This window comes from Pelodiscus sinensis, chromosome 7 (genome assembly GCF_052426305.1).
Source record: "Pelodiscus sinensis isolate ZL-2025 chromosome 7, ASM5242630v1, whole genome shotgun sequence".
NCBI classification, from domain to species: domain Eukaryota; kingdom Metazoa; phylum Chordata; order Testudines; family Trionychidae; genus Pelodiscus; species Pelodiscus sinensis.
Window position 1 is genome coordinate 43,083,600 of NC_143058.1, and position 21,172 is coordinate 43,104,771.

Consider the following 21,172-nt stretch of genomic DNA (forward strand, 5'->3'; position numbering starts at 1 on the left):
ATGACTTCTAGGAATAACATGATGCAATTCATATCATGTACGATGCAATACCACCTGCAGATTGCATCATTCATTGTTTTGCCTAAAAAGCAAGTACTGTCCAAACCCAGTCATAGATTTTTTCATAGATCCAGTCAAAGATGTATTTTAGTCATTTCTGGTTTAAATTGAGATCCCTTCCCTTTATAACTCACTTATCCTCCGCCATTCGCAAGTCAAAGGTCGTATGTACTGACCCAATAGCATATCTTGAAAACTAGAGCCAGTCAACAATTTTAAGCATCATTTTCGTTCTCAGTGACTCAGAATTAGTAAAGTTTGACTACATTTATTTCAGAAGCATTTTGGCTGTAGAGCAGTGTTATACAACCCTGCCTGGAATGCTCAGTAATTATCTGGGCAGGTAGACCATACTGAAGCCTGTGCTGCCACATCTTAATACCAGTAGCCAAACTAGCACAAAAGCAGCAATCACACCCCATGACTGCCGGGTAGGCATATACTTAAGCATGTCTACACCGCACATTAGGCCTGGGCTTCAGGTTTGAGCCCAAGCCTCCCTTCCATGCATACACAAATCAGTCTGACTCACATCAGCAGGCACAGAAGACCTAGGTCCTAGGACCAGTGTTCCCTCTAATTTCTTCCATCCATGTGCAGGAAAAATTTTGTTATGTGCATTAAGGCTTGTGTATAAGTGTACTACTAGTAGCAACACATGTTGATGACTGGGGGGGGCTATGGACTAATCAGCTGGGCAGCATTTAAATCTCTCCTGGGCAGCTGCCCAACACTCAAGTTTACAACGAATATTGCCTGGGATCCTGAAGTGTAGTAAGTCAGTCTGAGCCCCCATGCTGTGACTCAGGTCCAAGACCTGTCATTTCACAGTGCAGAGGCAGCTCAAGCCACGGACCCAAGTCAGAAGATATGCATGGTGCAGTGATGACACAATAGCACAGCTGTGAGACCCAAGTCAGTCCAGCAATTAGGCCTGGAAACATCAAGTACACAGGCTAAGATTCCACAGACCCTGGCTTAGAGTGCATAGACGTACTCTGTCTCTACAGCTCTAAGTATATTTCTGTGCTGTATTTTTGTATGTGTTTGTTAGTTTGTAGTATTCTGAGTCTATTTTGTGATTTTGGCTCTATTTGTAATTTGTATCTGAATCTTTGTCATTTGCTTCACTATATGCATCTGCCACACCAGCAGATTACCTCACTACAACGAACGGTATAACAATATTGTTACCAAATACAAAATCAGCAACTTTGAACTAGCAATGCAAATGGAGATAGAAAAAGCACCAAAATCCGGAGGACAATGCAAGCTATTTTAAAGAGGAGAGACTGAGGCAGGAAAAACACATGATTTTCCGCTGTCCAAAATTGAGGGATTGAAAGAGCAGCAAAGAGAGGCAAAGTCTCAAACATGAGGCAACTTTTCACCACAAAGCACCACAAAACAGCTGTGTGTAACCGTGGGGGAAGGAAAATTTCAGTGATAGCAAACTAGCAGCTCAGAAAGAGACACAAATGAAAGGGGTAACCCATTCCCAGACAGTGTTAAACCTCTAGGTGGGGCAAACGGTATGTAATGCTGTCAGTCACCTGTGGGTACATCTTGGACAAGACGTGTTTACCTTGCCACGCTGAGGGCTTGCTGAGGTGCGGGAGAGCCACACAGCCACAGAGAATGTGTGTGTGTGTGTGTCTGTCTTCCGGGGCGGGGGGAGAAGGGGTGTACGCCTCTCTCAGCGAGGGTAGGCGCGGTGCCTCCCTCTGGCAGCAACTCTGCCCCCTTCTCACTTCCTCTCCCCCCTGGCGCTTGGGCCGGAGAGAGGGCGAGGCGCTCCCGCTCGGCCCTACGGAAGGGGATCAGTGCTAGTGCCTGCCCCTCTCGCTGCAGCCGGAGTCTGTGCGGGGCGCCGAACATGGAGGGCTACAGGCTCTTCCTCGTGCTGCTGGTGTCGGCGCTGCTGTTTGGCTTCCTCTCCGTGCTCTTCGCCCTCGTCTGGGTCTTTCATTACCGGGAGGGGCTCGGCTGGGACGGGGGCTCGGCGGAGTTCAACTGGCACCCGGTTCTCATCACCACTGGCTTCATCTTCATCCAGGGAATTGGTGCGTGAGGGGCGCCTGCACACTACGAGCCAGGGAGGGCCCAGAGGGACCCCGCTGGGACCGGGCAGAGGAAGCGTAGGGGGCTAGGAGGAGGAGGGGCAGGGAGTGCATGGGTGGGGGACTCGCACGGGGCAGGTGGGACAGGCCAGCGAATTTAATCATGTCGATGTTGACAGGAGTAAACTAGAGACTCGCGTTCTCTGTTGAAAGCAACCCAGGGAGCGCCCCAAGCCCTGCAGAGACGGGACAGCGGAGCTTTCGTAACACGCCGAAGTTGTTGGATGTGTTATGCTTTGGGGGCACCTATGTACCTTGGCCTGGCATTTCTTTGCGCTGTGTTGGTAGGCAGGCAGAGTGGCTGCCGCGTTACTCTGCTCCTCTTCCTCTTTTTCCGTTGGGTTGCTGAGGCCCCGTGAGCAAGCAAATCAGAAAAGAGAAGGGAGGTTTGCCACTACTGTACTGACACTAAGCCCAGGGAAGTTTTGCCAGAGCAAACAGCATCATTAATACCATTTTAAGAGCCCGACTTTAGCGCAAGTTACCCCGTCAGCCTTCTACTCATTTTAATTTTAACGCCGCAGCCAAAGTATTGCGAAGTAGCCAAGGAAGGAGGGAGCTGCTCAATGACTTCGTATTTTTGAGTGCGTAGTCTTCAAAAGTCTGGCTTTCGAGAGCTTCCTATTAAACCAATGCACCCCTAATATTAACTATTTTCATAACATACCATTAATCCTGGAAGCACTGTTCTCAGTGCAAAGGTTATTCAGAATGGGCTAATCGTTACTTTCCATTTTGGACTGTGACTTACATTTCATCACTTCGAAGGTACATACAATTGTGCCGTGCCACTATGTATCTTTATGTAATATGGAGAAGAGGGAACCTTGCAATGTTTTAGTAGGCTTTAAACAAGAGAGAAAGTGCTAAGAAAGCTGTGGGTGACTAAAATAAGTGATATTAATCTATCAAATCTACAACTAGGTCTAAATTGAGACTAAAAAACGCAAAAACAGATGCACCAGAAAATATTGAAGTGTTGAGTGAAAATGAAAGGGATAGAATAACAGAGGAAATGGATACAGTAGAATAATAGAAAGGGTTCCAAGAATCTGCTCCTCTGAAACTGGCAAAATTCTTGTTGGCTTCAACAGGAGTAGAAGAAAATCCTTGTATTAACAATGCCCAGGTGCAGTGAGGGGGGGGGGGGAGTAAAATACCAGATTATTTTATCACTTTCTTTCTTTCTGTACAGCATTTAAGCTTTTTTGGGGGAGGGAAGGGAATCATTTCTAGAGCTTATGTTTGCATGTTTTCACTTTATGTGATGGGGTGGTTTTTGTTTGTTTGGGAGTTTTTTAGGGGGAGAGGCTTTAAACTACCAATGTGTTTGTTTGGTTTACTGCTGAATGACATACACCAGATTCATCCAGCAATTTCACTAGTTCAAAACATCTTGATATTTCTCATGAAACTGCTGCATGCACATTCCTGCAGCAGTAAAGTCAAGCTGTAGCTACACTAGGATATGTCAGCTATGTCCTCCTGTGTAGACATTGCCTACATGGATGGAAGAAGTTTTTCTGTCAGTGGGAACACCACCTAACCAAATAATATTAGCTATACCAGGGCTGTGTCTACATTGGTGCGATCTTGTGCCAAAGCGGCCACTTTTGCGCAAAAACATGCTGCCTGTCTAAACTGGCGGGGAGTTCTTGCGCAAGAACACTGACGTTCTAATGTGTGAAATCAGTGCTTCCTGCACAAGAGCTATGATGCTCCCACTCAGGAATAAGCCCTTTTGCGCAACTGTTCTTGCACAAGAGGTCAGTGTAGACAGGCAACATGAATTTCTTGCACAAGAAAGCCCAATGGCTATAATCGCCATCGGAGCTTTCTTGCACAAAAGAGCGTTTACACTTGCATGGATGCTCTTGCGCAAAAGCACATCTCTTGCGCAAAGGCACATGCCAGTGTAGACGTTCTCTTGCGCAAATACTTTAACGCAAGAACTCTTGCGTTAAAGAGTATTTGCGCAAGATCATGCCAATTTAGACGTAGCCCAGGGCTACTCAACTTTGGAAGCTGCGGGGGCCACAATGATACTCACAGCACATCCCGAGGGACACAACTTAAGTGTGGTTGCATATACATGCAAATATATATGCAAATAGCTTATTTCACACTGACTGGGTTGGGGGGGGAAGAATAAATACAAAGCACTTTCCACAATGCCCCAGCGCTCCCAGCACCTCCTCCCTGGGGGCTAGAAATGCTGACACCCTGTACTAGGTCTGTTCCAGGCAACCCATCCACTTGTGTCTTTCAGTGCTCACCCCACCTGGAAAACGCCTCACCACTGTGAAGTGCATTCCCAGTGGAAGCCATGTTCAAAGGATCACACCCTTGGGCTGCGTGTTTAGCCCTGTGTAAACCCAAACTGCACTGTGGGTCACAAACAAACGAGCCGTGGGCTGCATGTGGCCCATGGGCCACATGTTGGGTAGCCTTGAGCTACACTGAAGGCTGTGTCTACACTGGGCCACTTATTCTGGAAAATCAGCCGCTTTTCCGGAATAAGCTGTGAGCTGTCTACACTGGCCCTTGAATTTCCGGAAAAGCAACAATGCTCTACTGTACAAAATCAGCCGCTATTCCGGAAAAACTATTCTGCTCCCACTCGGGCATAAGTCCTTATTCCGGAACACTGTTCCGGAAAAGGGCCAGTGTAGACAGCCCAGTAGTCTTTTCCGGAAAAACCCCCTGATCGCGAAAATGGCGATCAGGGCTCTTTTCCGGAAAAGTGCATCTACAGTGGCCACAGATGCTTTTCCGGAAAAGCAGCCTGCCAATGTAGACGCTCCTTTTCTGGAAAAACTGAAAACGGAATAGTATTCCGTTTTAAGCATTTCCGAAATTCATGCCAGTGTAGACAAAGCCTGATGGATCAGCTCTTCCATCAGTGTAGCTTCATCTCACTGAAAGTTGTTAGCCCTGACTGACAGAGCTGATGTAATTTTTTCAGAGTAGATATAACCTCAGATTTAAAGTTAAACGTAAGGATGTAGGTGGCTTGGACAGGGAATTCCTTCAGTGGGGGAGTAGTCCCAGTTTGGTAGCTTACAGTAACAATATTTCTTTTTTGTCCATTTCTAATAGGTTCAGTAGATCACAAGAAGTGCAGTTTTAGGGCCTGATTACACTTCCAATGGAGCAGTGGTAAAACTTCTACTGACTTCAGCAGGAGATAGATCACTCCTGTGACAGCTGGAATTAAACCTCGCAGGTGAGGAAGGGGCCAGAGAGGACTAGCCCCACCTTCTCACCCGCACAATAGGGAGGAGGGCTGAAAGGGAGGAAACTGCAGTAAATAAAGGGCAAAGAGCAGGCTTGCCATAGACCAGTGGCTGTTAACTTTTCGAGACTGCTGCACTATTTTCAGGAGTCTGATTTGTCTTGTATACCCCCAAGTTTCATTTCACTTAAAAACTATGTGCTTACAAAATCAGACACAAACACAGATGTGTCATAGCACATTATTACAGAAAATTGGCTTGCTTTCTCATTTTTACCATACTTAAATCAGCGGTAATGTAAATATTATACTTACATTACAGTGTATAGAATATAGAGCAGTATAAATAAATCACTGTATGAAATTTGTACTGACTTTGCTAGTGCTTTTTATGTAGTCTATTGTGAAAACAAGCAAATATCTAGATGAGCTGATGTACCCTCCTGAACAAGGATGATGCGTGAGAGTGAGCCAAGGGGACAGGTGACACCCCAAACATTGTGGGTGGGAGAAGCAAGGGGCCAGAGCCTCTGAGCAGCCCAAGGAACTATGTTGAGGAGGGGGGCTGGCACCCACAGCGGGGGTCAGTTACCCCCTCCCTCACCAGCACCAGCAGGAGAGCAATGTTGCTCTGCTTCCCCAGCTGCTGGCTGTGTCATTTGGGGGAGGGACAGGGCCACCCCCCACCCTCACCAGCAGGAAGTGGAGCGACATGGCCAGTAGTTGGAGGAGTGGAACAGCATTGCTCTGCTTTTCCCTGCTGCCATTTACAAGTGCAGGGCCCCCTGACCCTTGTTGCTAGTACCAGTCTCCCACTAATCCCCCAGGCCACATTGCGGGGGAGGGAGAGAAGAGACATTAGGTGGGGTGGAGCAGGGGTGGGACAGAGGAAGGAAGAGACAGGGCCTGGGGCAGAGGGAATCCCAGCCCTCTCCCAGGGTAGAGGTGGTACAGGGAGGAGTCAAATGGGGGATGGTCAAGTGGCTGTTGACACCCCTGCCTCCCCAATGTTTTCCAGGGCAGGGGCAACTGTTGAGGAAGGACTTTGGCATACCCACAGTTGAGAATCACTACCCTAGGCACCAGGCTACAGGAATGACTATGAGTACAGAGTAAATTCCTAGGTAGGAGACCATTACTGAGGAGCATACTACAGACTCCCAGGGTAAGACAGATAAGCCAAATCTGCCAGAGAGACCTAACTAAAATTATTTGGGACTGGATTGTTCACAGCACTGTAGATTCACCAGCTTCCCCTCCACCCCAATCCCTTTTTCTGGGACCTCACGGAGAAAGCACCCTGGTATATGTGTGTGAGAGAGAGAGATTTCCAATTTGATCTCTCAGCTAGAGAAACTTAAGCAGGCCCACAAAGGGCAGACCATTACCTGCAAATAATATGAAAGGTGGCTGATGTTGTAGCCATCCATGTAGATAACTGGGTTTGATCTGGTTCCCCCACCCCATGAGGGAGGAACCACCAAGGACTCTGTTAGAAGGTCCTTAATCAGTCTACATCAAATTGATACCTTTTATTTACAAGCAGAGGAAATTCTTTTTGCAAAAAGTAGACAAGATTCTCTCTACAGACCTCTCTTGAGATTTGGTTTGCCCTTCTGCTGTAACCACGAGTTTTGTTTACAGCAATATATGCATAAGCGATTTTTTTAAAGTAAATAAAAGATTATCACCACTCAAATGACAGAGTGTAAAAAGTTATTGACAAAAGAGTTATCTGTAATATCAAACTCTGAGTACAGTTAATATCAAATAACAGGAAAAGCAAATATGGAGAATGAAAAGAAATTGTGCAAGAGATTAAAATTAACACAAGATTAAGAAGACACCAACAAAATTATGGATCTGATCTAAACTTCATTGAGCTGAGTTCAATTGAAAGTCTGCCATTGACTTCAAAGGCATTTGGAATTGGATTAGGCATTAAAAAAAGACAGTGAAAAGTTATTGCTCACAGACAGTGAAAAGTAAACTTTCAAAATAACCAATATTGTATTAGAATGGGCTTTCTAATTAAACTTAACTGTGGGATAGGAATGGGTGGCCAGATCAGCACAAACTGAGAACAGAATGCACATACACAGTTATTTAAGGGTTGGAAGGAGACAGAAGGGTGGAAAGTTATGTATCGGCTCTGTGAAGAATTATAAGTTCTAGCTTAAGTTGGGCCTCTATAAACTTTGTTTAATGCTAAATGAAATTATTTTTATTAATTGAAAAAGCATCTTATGCTTATGTAACCACCAAGGGGCAGATTTGAACCTGGGATTTCTGAAGCAGAGTATAGTTGCCTCTACCTTCTAAGCTAAAAGCCAGCTTGCTCGCAGCCCGGTGTAGAGGCCTCTTGGTCTTAACTGTTGCTGTGGTCTCGGTACCACTTGCATTGTTTAGTAACCACACTAGATGTCTGGGTTACACTTAGGTTAGCATTTATTAGGAAAGTTATGTACTGATTTCTCAACAGACAATTGAGGAACTGAAGTACATTCCTAACTATGTTAAGAAATGCTGAGAATGAGGGGATGTGATAGATGTGGGATTGTTGATCAAACTATGTTATTTTTATCAAGAGAGAATTCTTGCTGAACATTCTATCTTAAAACTCAAAACAGAGGTACACCAGTCTTTTCCAGCATTGATCAAAATAGTTTCCTCCTGAACCTACATCAGTGGTCCCCAATCTTTCGTGGCTGCTGGGCACCCAGGGGCGGGGCTGCTTACGTGCCGGGTGTCCGGGGGCGGGGCCGCTCATGCGCCATGCTTCTGGGGGTGGGGCCACGCATGCACCGCGCACCCAGGGCAGGGACTGCCCACGCACCCTGTGGCCGGGGCTGGCACTGCGCATGTGCCATGCGCCAGGGGTAGGGGCTGCCCACGCGCCCTGAGCCCAGGGCCGGCACCATGCATGTGCTGTGCACCTGGGGCAGGGGCCGCTCATGTGCCACACACCCGGGGCCAGCACCACGCATGTGCCGCACACTGGGGGGCGGGGCCAGCCCAGATGTTCCGGTGGGCGCCATAGCGCCCACAGGCACTGCGTTGGGGACCACTGGCCTACATGTTTCTAGAACATCTGTATACCCGAGGACATTCAGTTAGAATTTTCCATCTGATGAAGTAAGGCTTATAAACTGCTTACTGGAAAAATCACTGAACTATTATTATTTTATCCAGAATATCTGGATACACTTAATTGGCTCTGATGCAACAAAAGTAGTCATTGATATGGAATAAAGGGAAACTTACCCTATACAATATAAGACTATGTAATACGCGGAAAGAAAGTGCTATCTCTTGAAGCAACACATCCCTTGCTTCTCTTGAAACACATGGGTGATCAGTGATGCCAACCTTGACTCATGGATGCCGCCATTCTTTAAATTATGAGCTATGATGATAGTGCCACTCAACAACTACCACATGAAGAATATTGGGCAAAGTTCTTTTGGTAAATAAATTATGACCAAAAGTGCACTTTTGGGGCACCAAACTATTTGCTAATTCAGGTCAAATATGGTGATTAGTTTCAGCCAAAATAAAATGGAGTTTTTCTGAATAAGTAAAAACCATTGATTTTTGACCATTTTGAAATAAAACATTTGGACTAATTATTGGGGGGAAACAGTGAAAAATAGTAGGAACCATACAATAAAACCACCGTGGATTGAAAAACACCCCAAAATCTAAATAAAGTCTCCTCTTCGAGTAGTTTTGTTTTATTTTTGTATTGTTTTGGGTGTTTTTTAATCAATTTGGTTTGTTTCATATTTTATCAAGAAACAAAAAAAAATCCACCACCTATTTTAATTTGAAATTATTTTTTTTCCTGGTTTGACTCCCAAACAATCCTTCCTCCCCACAAAAAACTGTTATTCACTCAGCTCTTCATGTGAGTTAAAGATAATAAGAAATGAAGAAAGGTAAAGCTTTTTAGCTGTTTATCATTTAGTTCACAGGGACGTCTCAAAGCTCCTGTCCTCTGACTGTGTGAATAAATATAGTTTATACATAACACCACCTTTAACAGTCTCCTGTATTCTAAATAAAATCCAGCTATCCTTCAATTAGCCAATACCTCCATAGAGTTAAGAAGTAATGTTCTGGATCTGGCTTAAAACTTTATAGCTCTTAGTCGTTTTTCAAAATATTTCAAATGTAGGGGGAAAATGAACATATCAGGGATGTTAGTGTATATTTGTTGAAACCCTAGGTTTATCTGTTAATCCAAAAGACTACACGCATCAGCCCTCTTGCTGTCTTTGTGTCAAAGGAAGCAAAGGATGGGAGAGGTGGTAGCCGGTGCCCTTTGCGTGCTCTTTCCCGCAGAGCTCCCTCCTCCCCATGCCCCACTGCCTCCCACAGAGGCAGTAGTGTGAGGGGACAGGTGGGAGCCTGTGCTCAGGGGGAGTTGGCTTAAAAGAGCATCGGCTCCGCAGACCCACCTCGCCCCTCCCTGCCCCCATGCTACTGCCTCTGTATTAGAGGCAGCAGTGCGGGATGGCTACCTGTGGGGAGCTCAGGCCTTCTGCAAACAGGGGCTGCTGCTGCAGAGCAGCCTCTGTCCAGGGCAGGCCTGGGCTCGCCATGGACTGAGACTGCTCTGTGGGATGCTAGAGCAGCCTCTTCCCACAGGGAGCTCGGTCCCACTTCAGACAGGAGCTGCTGTTACCCTGCACTCTTCCTTGCCACCCTGCCTCTGTATCAGAAGCAGCAGAGCAGGACAGCAGGGGGGAGCTGGTCTGTGCACAGAGCCGATTTTTAAACTGGCTCCCATCATAGACCAGCCTGCCTGCCACCCCACACTACTGCCTCTGATACAGAGGGGACTCCCCAGAAGTGGGGTCAGAGCCGGGAACACACTGGCAGCTGGTCCCGCTCTCAGGGAGCATTTTACTAACAATGTAACTGATTTTTTTTTTTTTGCGGCTACATAATGTTTATTTTAGTAATCATCTAATATTTCTCAATTTTGTAAAGATTATTGATTAGTTTGTAAAATATAAAAGACCAAATACTGCCCTTGGGTATGCATTAATAATAGAAATTGCATTTGTGTACCTGAGGGCAGAATTATGCCTACGTTATTTTTGGAAAATTTTGGAATAACTACATTTAAAATCTTGAAGTTTTTACAGTTGTGCTACTTAGCTTCATTCATAGTAGGACAAGGCAAGGCATTTTCCTTCTTGTTAGACAGTAATCATGAGACTGACATTTTGACTGTTGCAGTCTTTGCTATTTCATGTGGTTTGATTCATGTCAAGCTACCTGAAAATGCGGCTGCCTTCTTTTTTTTAGTTTAAATATCACATGCTTTATTTGTATCCCATTCTTAAACACAAACTCAAATACCTAAATGCTGTATGCAGTTATATTAACAGGACTTGTTCCATTCCTATGCTATGCTTCCCACATATGCAGTAATTTACATTGATCTGAGACCTGCTCATATTCAAGAACATTCCATTTGTGAACAGAGTTATCTTTTTTGTGAATAGTGTAGTTGAAATTCTGTAATTTTTGGCATGCACTGTACCCAAATAAAAACACAAATGCATAAGTAGTACCTTAAAGCAATTTCTCATTAATTATTATTCATCCAAACACACAATACGTATTTCTTTTTGGGATTTCTATTTTGTATAATTTCATTAATAATGCTAAGATTGTATACCAGTATTGAATGGAAAGCATGAGAGCTGTTTCTTTTGCTAAGTAATGATTTTATCCTTCTATTACTGGGGAAAAGTCAAGAAATACATTCTGCTACCCCACACTTAATAATGCATTCATTCTCCCTCAGAGCGGGAACACCTTTTATAACTAGGAATACAGTACTCTCATTCTTTTGTTTTCAGCACAGTTAACTATATATGCTCATCTTGATCCTAGCACATCTGAATGCCAGTTTGCAGACAAAAAACAACATGAAGATTTTTCTCAATTAACTCACTGTTAAGAAACTGTTAATTTATTTATTGTGAAGGGGCTGTCCCCTCCAACCATTAAATTATTTTTGTATTTTTTTCATTACGGTGGTAAATTTTTGCCTCTCTTCACTCAATTACTTTTCTTCCCTTCATTGATATTTCCTGGGAAGGGAAGGCCCCATATTTATAGTCTGGCTTTTTCTTATGGGTGAGCAGTTAAAACCCTACTATTTCACCTCCAATCCACAGTCAGATGCAGCCTTTCCTTTCTGTAACTAATACAGTTTAAGGGGTGACAGCTGTGTAAAAGGAGTCAGTGCTAAAAAGACAGGAATTCTGTAGAAACAGTGGATTCTGAATTAGTAATAACAATTGCACAATGATTCATTCTGCACATTTTCTCAAGAAGGAGCATGTAGTAACTAAAAAATCAGTACCTGACAGAAGTAATGTTTTCAGACTGAGACAGAATGTATAATTTGCTAGCATTCTTTTGTATTATGCATATAATAGAAACTATATAGATACAAGATTACATTTTTGCTGAACCCCTTAAGTCTTAAGGGTCAGATTTTTATTCCCTTATTCTCACTAAGTAGTATTTTAGAGTACAACTTCACTTGCCATGGTGGAGATCAAAGTTCTGGCATTCAGTTTAGTGCAGTGGTTCTTAAGCTGTGGTGCACACACCCCCTGGGGGTGCGAGATGCCCTTCGGGGGGGGGGGGAGGCATGCCAGATTTTTATGATATATCTTAGGTTTAAAGAACTGACCTACTTCAATGATTTTTAATAAGGGGTGCGAGAGCATATTTTGAGAAACAAAGGAGTGCAGGCTGCATGCAGTAAGGTTAAGAACCACTGATTTAGTGGGTCTAGTATAGACTCGTAAATCGAACGCTGAGGGCAGCTTCCAGACAGTGCCTGTATTCCTCGCAGTCGCAGGGAGTAAAGGAAGCCGATGACAGCGTTTCTACATAGCTCGAGTTGCGTAACTTAAGCCAGCCTTCCACTTCTAATATAGACCTGGCCTTAACTCCACACATAGTTTCATGGGAGAAATGGAAATACTTGTGGAATCAGGTGCTATTTATAGTGAGTAAAGGCATCTGAATACATTTTTCCAATATATGATATCATGAATTAATTAGGCTGCGATTCTGCAATCTTATCTGCAAAAGAGGACCCATATGCCCCAGAGGATCCCACAGATATCAGGCTTCAGAATTGGGGCCTATTATGTGTTTTTACAAATTAAAGTTGTTTGCTGTTATTTTTTAACCCAGTCAGTCAAAACTTCTATGAAAAAATTAGAAGAAAGTTTCTCTCTAGAGGTTATACACTGGCCTGAATTCTGTGCTGGAAACTAATGATTACATGTAGCATTGTGAAGTGGGAGGGGAGAAAAGTCTGAGTCCTCTAAAGTTTTTCCCTCTTCTGTAGTTTACATTGGAATGATTTGAATTATGCATGATTATCAAAATACTTACAGAAAGGAGATATTTCCTATTAAATCTTGCTTTTATTCCCTCCTCAGCTATTATTGTGTACAGATTGCCCTGGACCTGGAAATGCAGCAAACTCCTGATTAAATTCATCCATGCTGGGTTAAATACCATAGCAATGATTCTTGCAATTGTTTCTCTGGTAGCTGTTTTTGATTTCCACAATGCCAAGAACATTCCCAACATGTACAGTCTGCACAGCTGGATTGGACTGACTGCTGTTATATTTTATTCTCTGCAGGTCAGAATTTAACTATGGTATTTATAAATAAGATATAAAGCTGAAAAATATGTGTTCTATAATTAATTAAAGTACAGTAGAACCTAACTAATTTACTTCAAGTACTGGGAGACCTATTTTGATTTATTGACTTTTATAAATAAACACACAAATAATTTTAAAAAGTCAAGAATAATGTATCTCAAAATATATTTTATTCATTGTTTTTAATGTAAAAATAGTAGCATTGCCACAGTAGCATGGACAACGGTGGCAATGGTGTGAGCTAATGGCCCTGAGGATGTACTTATGGGGCTTGGGTAGGTTTGTAGTACTATCACATCTGCATTACTATCTTTAGTATGTTAGCTCAGATGACAAACTGGGATTCATACCCTAGAGTGTTATATAGACATGCCCTACAAGTCTGGTTTAGTGATTCTGCATTTTGAGCTGAAACCTGTGCAATAAAAACAGGTTTTGGTTCCCTAGGGTCAAGAGGAAGCAGAAAATGACCACCCAGGTGCTTGAATTTGGGTCCTAATCTTTATCTCTCGCTCCCCAGTCTGGCAAGATCAGAGAATCCTGTGGAGACAGTGTGTTCTTATACTGTAAAGGGGAAGCATTTCATACTGCTGACTAAAAAAATCAACGGTTACTGGCTAATGAGAGGACTACTGAAATATATAAAGTGTTAGTCTCATTAATAGACTTCCATCATTTCCCACCAGGTGACATTTCTGTAGAGAAGCAGTAGTGCATAAAGAAGAAAGTGTCAATATTAGTCAAACAACTATATGAAAAAGAAGTTTTTACAAATTAATACACTGAATAATTATTTTCAAGTAGATTTCCTGAGACAACGCTCATATACAGCAGAATAGTAATAGAAATGTAGCTGTGTTAGTCTGGTGTAGCTGAAGTAAAATGCAGGACTATGTAGCACTTTAAAGACTTAACAAGATGGTTTATTAGATGATGAGCTTTCGTGGGCCAGACCCACTTCCTCAGATCAAATAGTGGAAGAAAATAGTCACAACCATATATACCAAAGGATACAATTAAAAAAAATGAACACATATGAAAAGGACAAATCACATTTCAGAACAGAAGGGAGATGCGGGGGAGGGGGGAAGGAAGGAAGGTAAGTATCTGTGAGTTAATGATATTAGAGGTGGAGAAAGTTAGATGTCTGTGAGCTAATGGTATTAGAGGTGATAATTGGGGAAGCTATCCTGGTAATGGGTAAGATAGTTGGGGTCTTTGTTCAATCTGCCCCCCCGGAGAATGTCGAATTTTAACATGAATGACAGTTCAGAGGATTCCCTTTCAAGTGCAGATGTAAAAGGTCTTTGTAGAAGAACGCAGGTGGTGAAGTCGTTGAGACAGTGTCCTTTCTGATTGAAATGGCAAGAAATAGTTTTTTCTTTGTGATCTTGTCTGATATCTGTTTTGTGGGCATTAATCCTTTGGCGAAGTGTCTGAGACGTTTGTCCAATGTACATAGCAGATGGACACTTTCGGCACATGATAGCATAAATTATATTTCTGGATGCGCAGGAATATGTGTTCTTGATCTTATAACTCACTTGGTTAGGGCTAGCAAAAATAACTTGCAGTGGGAGATTAAAGAGCTTAACCTGTTTAGTTTATCAGAAAGAAATTTGAGAGGTAACTTCATTATGGTGTAAAATATGTTTTAGACAAACACATGTTACTTGGCTCCGGGGGAGCTGACAGCCTGTGCGAGCCCCTAGGCAAGATGTGTTGGGACCTCAAGTAGAAAATGTGAGGCTTCTGGTGGAAGGGGTAGGGCTGGGGCAGCCAGCCCTCTGCTTCGCACGTGACACAGCACTCCGGCAGCAATTTAAAGGGCCTGAGGTTCCAGTGGGAGTAGCAGCAGTGGAGGCTGGGGACCCCAGGCCTTTTTGAACACACACACCCTGCCATCAGCAGGCTTCATTGACTCAATACAGGGGAATTCAGATGAAATTCTGTGCCTGTCAAACTCATTGATTTAGTAGTCACTTCTAGCCTCAACTGATGAATGAATCTGTGCAGTAGTGGGAAGGGGCAGAAATCATAATTAAAGGGAATATTGTTAAAATAAGTCATTTTCAGTATATGCAGTATTAATGCTATAGTTACTGAAAATTAAAACTTTGTTGTGGGAAGACAGGATACAGGTCTAGATGGACTTTGGTCTGACTTAGTCTAGCTGTTCTTACGTAATTTAAAATAGTGTTTTTCACTATGCAGTTTAATTACTTTTTACTATTTCCACATAGTTGGACAGTGGTAACAGACTAGTTTGTTTATAATCCGTTTTATGGACTGTTTCTTAGGTACTAGCACAATATTGTCTTTGGGTTTAACGCTGCATGGAAACATGCTTTAAAATATATTCCTGATCCAATTAGGTTTGAACCACAGATACTTTAAAAATGAACCTTTATGGGTGGTTTCCGTTTTCATTTAAAAGTGCAAATTTCTTTCACAATTTTAATGCTGAATCTCTATTCCGTGTTTAGCTTGTCTTAGGTTTTGCTGTCTTCCTGCTGCCCTTTGCTCCAGCTTCTCTTCGTGCATCTCTCATGCCAATACATATTTATTCTGGCCTCCTCATCTTTGCAACAGTGATTGCAACAGCTCTCATGGGATTCACAGAGAAACTTATTTTTGCTCTGTAAGTACTATATTTTTAATTTCACTCTTTCACCTGTTTGCTCATTAAATTCTACCACTGAAAACTGTCATCAAGTTTGTATCAAACAACATATTCTAGTATTGATCCACTGTTTTTTAACAACATGAATAGCAGTCTTTTTTTAGGCACCTATACGATAAAATTGTCCTTAAAACAGTTATTTTTATTTTCCCTGTAAGGAAAAATCCTGCATATAGCACATCTCCACCAGAGGCGATTCTTGTCAACACTCTTGGTTTTTTGGTTTTAATCTTTGGTGCTCTTATTTTGTGGATGGCAACAAGACCCCACTGGAAGCGCCCACCAGAACAGAATTCTAAAATCCAGCAACCAAATGGAGGGACACCTGAAGGTACAGAAGAAGAATCCACTATGACAGACTGCAGCAATACAGATAAATCTGATGTGGAGTTCAATAGTGAAGCAGCAGCCAGAAAACGAAACCTCAAATTAGATGAGGTAGGACAACGATCTACAATGTAAAGGGAGTACACAGAATTGCTGTGGTCTTGCATTTAAATAAAGTTATTCATATCCAGCTACTGATTACATTTAAACAGAATTTCTATCAGGCTTGCTTAATGCAGTTCAATTTTTCACATATCTAGTATGAGCTGAAAAGGTCTCTAAAATTCAGTAAAACCTACATTTGTCATGTCATTCCTTAATGTATCTCTGTTTAAAAGAATTGAGGACTGGAATGAAAAAAACATGGTGAGAAATTTAAGAAAAATGTAGTATGTTTGCAGTAACTATGGAGTTTAAAAAAGCATCTAAGATAAGGTGTAAAAATTATTTTCCCATTAAATTATCAGTTATTTCTATGCTGTTCACCAGTTTCCTTAGCTAGTTATTATAACTGGCATGAAATGCTGCCCTGAGTTATGCTGTGAATAGGCATGGATGAGCATTGTATATGCACAACAGAGCACAGAATTTATCCATTAGCACAAGCCTATTCTGTTATTGTTTCACTTTGTTAAGGGCCCGATTGCTCAAAATGATGAGCATTCTCAATTTCCACTGAAGTCCACGAGAGCTGAGGTCACTCACTATATTTCAGAATCCTTCTGTATACGTTTTTTGCCAACATTTTGAAATTAGGAAAGAAACAAAACAGAATTTTTATTGAAATTTTCATTAAAATGTTATGGTTTTGACCAACTTTTCCCATTTATTATTTTAATGAGAATTCATCAACAGTTTGAATTTGTTCTAAACCAGCTCTAGTATATGTATAGATTTGTAGCTATCATCCACTCTTGGATACACGGGATTGCTACTGAAATCCATGGGAGCTACAAGTAAATATCTAAGGACAGCTTTTAACCTGTCTTGAAATGTATGCAGCTTTTTGCATTCACTTCGTTATAGAATTACAAAAACTGTTGAGTCATTAAATTCATCCCTTTTTCTTGCCCTCAGGAAGGAGCAGAATATTGCTCTTTGATGCATTATTACTACAAAAAGTAGTCAATATAATGGTCTTCTGTTGATACAGTTTTTAGTAGTTAAATTCCTGGACTGTCATTGCTCATTAAAAGTGCTGTCATATGGGTGGAAGTTGGGTAAATATTGCATTTTATTAATATCTGCAGAACTGACTTAAATGGGGCCTGTGTCTTGTGTAGTCTTACCTTAATCTTTGTATTCATGTCCATCAGTGTGAAAGAAGCTATTTGCAGATATTTGCATGTATACTTGCATGTATATGCAACCACACTTAAATTGCGGCCCTCAGCATGTGCTATGAGTATCATTGTGGCCCCCTTGGCTTCCAAAGTTGAGTAGCCCTGGTCTAGAAGAATAAGACAAGGAAAGCAATGTCTAATGGTTTAAACAGGGGAGTAAAAATTGGGACATAAAGGCTGTGTCTGCATTGCAGTCAGAAACCAGTGGTTAGTCTGTGCCAGTTGACTTAGGTTAGCAGGGCCTGTGCTAAGGGACTGTTTAAGTGTGGGGCAGACTGTTGGCATGGCCTAGCAACAGGTTTTTAATTACGGTGTTGACATACATAGATTCTGTACCCAGTGCTATCACTGGCTCCTTCTAATTTTAGGCAAACCATATAACTTCTGTCTTACTTTCCTCATTTGTAAACTGAACATTTACACAATGCTTAACTTAGACAATTAATTTAATGTTAGTAAGGTTCTATAGCGCCTTCTGACAATCAGTATTAATGCATTACTTTCATCTAAATTCTCTCCCAGATATAAAAATAGACATTGCTTTTGCTTACTTTAATCACTCTAGAAGAATGGAAAACTACTCTCATAGAAATATAATTATAGTGGATGGCTTTATATGATTTTGAGTGTCTAAAGTGATTAGCATTTCTCTTGTAAATTCGTCAACTCTTATAAGTGGATTACTTTTGCAATGCAAGTTTCTAGACCTAAAATCATTTTGATAAGTGGCATAACTACTTCATGTTTGCCACTATTCATGTTGCAAAGAGCTCTGGACTAGTGCTTTGGGAACTACATGACTTTCTATTTCTTCTGAAGACTATTTTCATTTTGATTTATTTTTCTGCTTCTCACATATATTTAAACATATTACGATCCCATGAATATTCTAATCTTTCTTGCTCACAGTGATGCATTGCTATACATAGTTTTGATTACTTATTGTTATTTTAGGTTTCTTTGGGTCATGAGTGTGAGCCTGTAATTACATTTAATCATTTGAATACAAGAAAAGCTAGAATATTAATTCTTAGGAAAAGTTCTTTATAGTTATGTTTTGGTAAACAAGTATATCTTAAGTTTCCATATCACTTACATACATGTGTGACATGGTCAGATCACCCATCCTATTCTTTGTAAAAGAGAAGGCTTGGTGTATGTGTGGGGTATAGGGGTCTGGGACTGTGAGGAGTGGCTCAGGACAGGGGTGGACTCACAGTATGCCGCTAGGAGCCTGGCATCAGCTGGGGAGTCCCCATCTGACCCCAGGTTCTGCACGGAACTTCCCCGCAAACCAGGGAACTCCCCAGCTGATCCTGGGTTCTGGGGAAAATGCCGCGGGGAGCCCAGCCTCCACAGAAGTTGCCCTTTGAAATGTGTGGCAGCGACGTTTTAATGGGGCAGCGACTGCACAGCTGATCCGCCTCTGATATTGCAAAGGGGCCACTGCCGTGGAGCCCAGGGTCAGCTGGGAACTCCCAGCTGACCCTGGACTCCCCGCGGCATTTCCCCAGAACCTGGAATCAGCTGGGGACCCCGCTGACCCCAGGCTCCATGGCTGCCCCTTTGAAATGCGCAGAGGTGGTGTTTTAAAGGGGCAGCCTGCCGCATAGCTGATCCATGGATCAGCTGTGCAGCGGCCACCTTGGAGTTTCAAAGTGTGGATCAGCTGTGCGGTGCTGCCACTTTGAAGTATTCCTTTCCCTCCCTTTGCTGCCTCTATCTCATAGAGGTAGCATGCGGGGGGGAAGGATATCGACTAGTCAATTAGTCAAAAGACTATCCGATAAGCAAATGCTTATTGGATAATCGACTAGTCAACTAGTCTTTAACATCCCTAGACTGAAGCAGTGCCAGACTAGTGGGGGGGTGCACCCCCTGCTGGCCCCCTTAGCCTTTCTGGCTGTTTGCTGCTTAGTTTGACAACCTGCAGGAGAGCCCCAGGAGCCCAGCTGGAAGCACACCACACTTCAATCTGCAACTGAATGCCCCAGCTAGCTGTCTCCTCCTTGTCAGAGCAGCACATTGGGCTACACCAACTTACTTTCACCTCTGGTTATGATGAGAGAAAAATTGAGGAAAAGTGGCACAGCACTTGTGAAAGTTCACTGTGACCAATTTACATGTCCTTGAAGTAACTGCATCCTATTATGACTGTAGAAATTACACAATAGAAAGGAACGATAAGGGTAACTTACACAATGTGTTTTGTGACTTTTTTCATAATCTGATAAATCTACAATGTTTTTGAAGGATTGATTCAGTGAGCAATTATAAGGCCCTTAATTAAACAAAACAAAAACATCAAGATACTTTAGTGCTTATGAAAGGTGCCATCTTAATAACTTTGGAGGCTATATTCCTATTGAACAAGTACAGTACAGGGAGCAGCAGTTTAAATGTCTACAAACTTGCCTATTATTGTGTCTCAATCACTTGTGGAGATATGCAAGACATTATTAATATCCATTTAATCCTTTGTATGCTGTTGAGACTGCTAATAAATGTGGGTGTTTTTTAGCAATATGGACACCAGTCCAAGAATTGGTCTGAAATAGGCTAATTTAATGTGGAACATAGCAGCGTAACTCCTTCATCACTTCTAACTTGAGCTTTGGTGGAATCAGAAACTTGTAGGGAAAAAGTTGTGCATCCTGTTAAGGGTGCTTTGAGTTATACTAGTCACTATGCCTTTTATTTTCTATTTACTACCTACACTATCTAAGAGTAATTTGAAATTAGTTGTAACAATACTATTTAAAGGGGCAGTGTTACTATTTTCCCTTCCAATGAATGAATTTCCCTCCCCACTGTAATTTTTTTCATTCTAAACTGATAACATTTCTATCCCAATTCAAAATGCTTTTTAGTTCTGTTCTGGAAAAAAAAGTCTCTAAAATAAAGTTGCTTTAAGAACTGAAGAAAAAATGTTCACCTTGTAGAAATTAATTAAAAGACATTGAAAACCACACATCCTGATTTAAATTATTACACTATATGTGGAGCAGGCTAGCTTACTTCTCATAACTGGGAATAATTGGGTATTTCTTTGAGCAATTTATCAAGAAATATGCATGAACAGACACATTGAATCTTCCATCAGATAAATAATCTGCACATATCATTGTTCTATATGCAAATTGTTGCAAATATGTAACTTGTATTACCTGTAGTAAAATGTGATATGAAAAAACAAGTTTATCTTGGAGCAATGTGGAACCCAATGGTCATTTTCAAAGGCACAGAAGGGAGTTAAAGACTACAGCTGCCACTAACTTTCAACAGGATGCCCAACTGCACATTTGAAATTGTCCCTCAAACGATAAGGCTTTTAAATAGAGATTATCACAGAGCTTACACACCAACTTTGGATTTGTGTCAAAATACATACAAGGGAGAGAGGAGACTACAAAACCTAAAATAAACAAGTATTTTCTTTAAAACTGAATGAGAACAAAATAACTTCTAATGTATTTAAACACTTACCTACAACACTGATTCACTCTCCTGAGTAAAATGCCATCAATAAACTGCATAAAGGGCTGAAAATGAGATTTAAAAATAATTTCTGTTTTGAATATTTAAAGTGGTGGCAATGATTTTTAAACTAAAATGGAATTTGAATAAAACCAAATAATTGACTGCACGGTAACTACACATAATTTTCTCTGCCACAGGTAATGAAGA

General features: G+C 41.8%; 2 protein-coding genes across 3 annotated transcripts in view; one reads left to right on the forward strand and one right to left on the reverse strand.

Moving 5' to 3' along the window:
• METTL8 (methyltransferase 8, tRNA N3-cytidine) overlaps positions 1–21,172 on the reverse strand; it is a 218,229-nt gene that overhangs the window by 129,313 nt on the left and 67,744 nt on the right. The window lies entirely within an intron of this gene.
• CYBRD1 (cytochrome b reductase 1) lies at positions 1,799–21,084 on the forward strand. Its single transcript, XM_006138978.5, has 4 exons — positions 1,799–2,123; positions 12,900–13,108; positions 15,619–15,773; positions 15,974–21,084. The coding sequence occupies exons 1-4, from the start codon at positions 1,937–1,939 to the stop codon at positions 16,275–16,277; spliced, it is 855 nt and encodes a 284-aa protein (XP_006139040.1). The 5' UTR covers positions 1,799–1,936; the 3' UTR covers positions 16,278–21,084.

Excerpts from the sequence above, each read along its gene's own strand:
- CYBRD1 (XM_006138978.5), top strand. The coding sequence starts at position 1,937 with ATGGAGGGCTACAGGCTCTTCCTCGTGCTGCTGGTGTCGGCGCTGCTG. Across the intron at positions 2,124-12,899 it reads CATCTTCATCCAGGGAATTG|CTATTATTGTGTACAGATTG; the intron begins GTGCGTGAGGGG and ends TTCCCTCCTCAG. Across the intron at positions 13,109-15,618 it reads TTATATTTTATTCTCTGCAG|CTTGTCTTAGGTTTTGCTGT; the intron begins GTCAGAATTTAA and ends TTCCGTGTTTAG.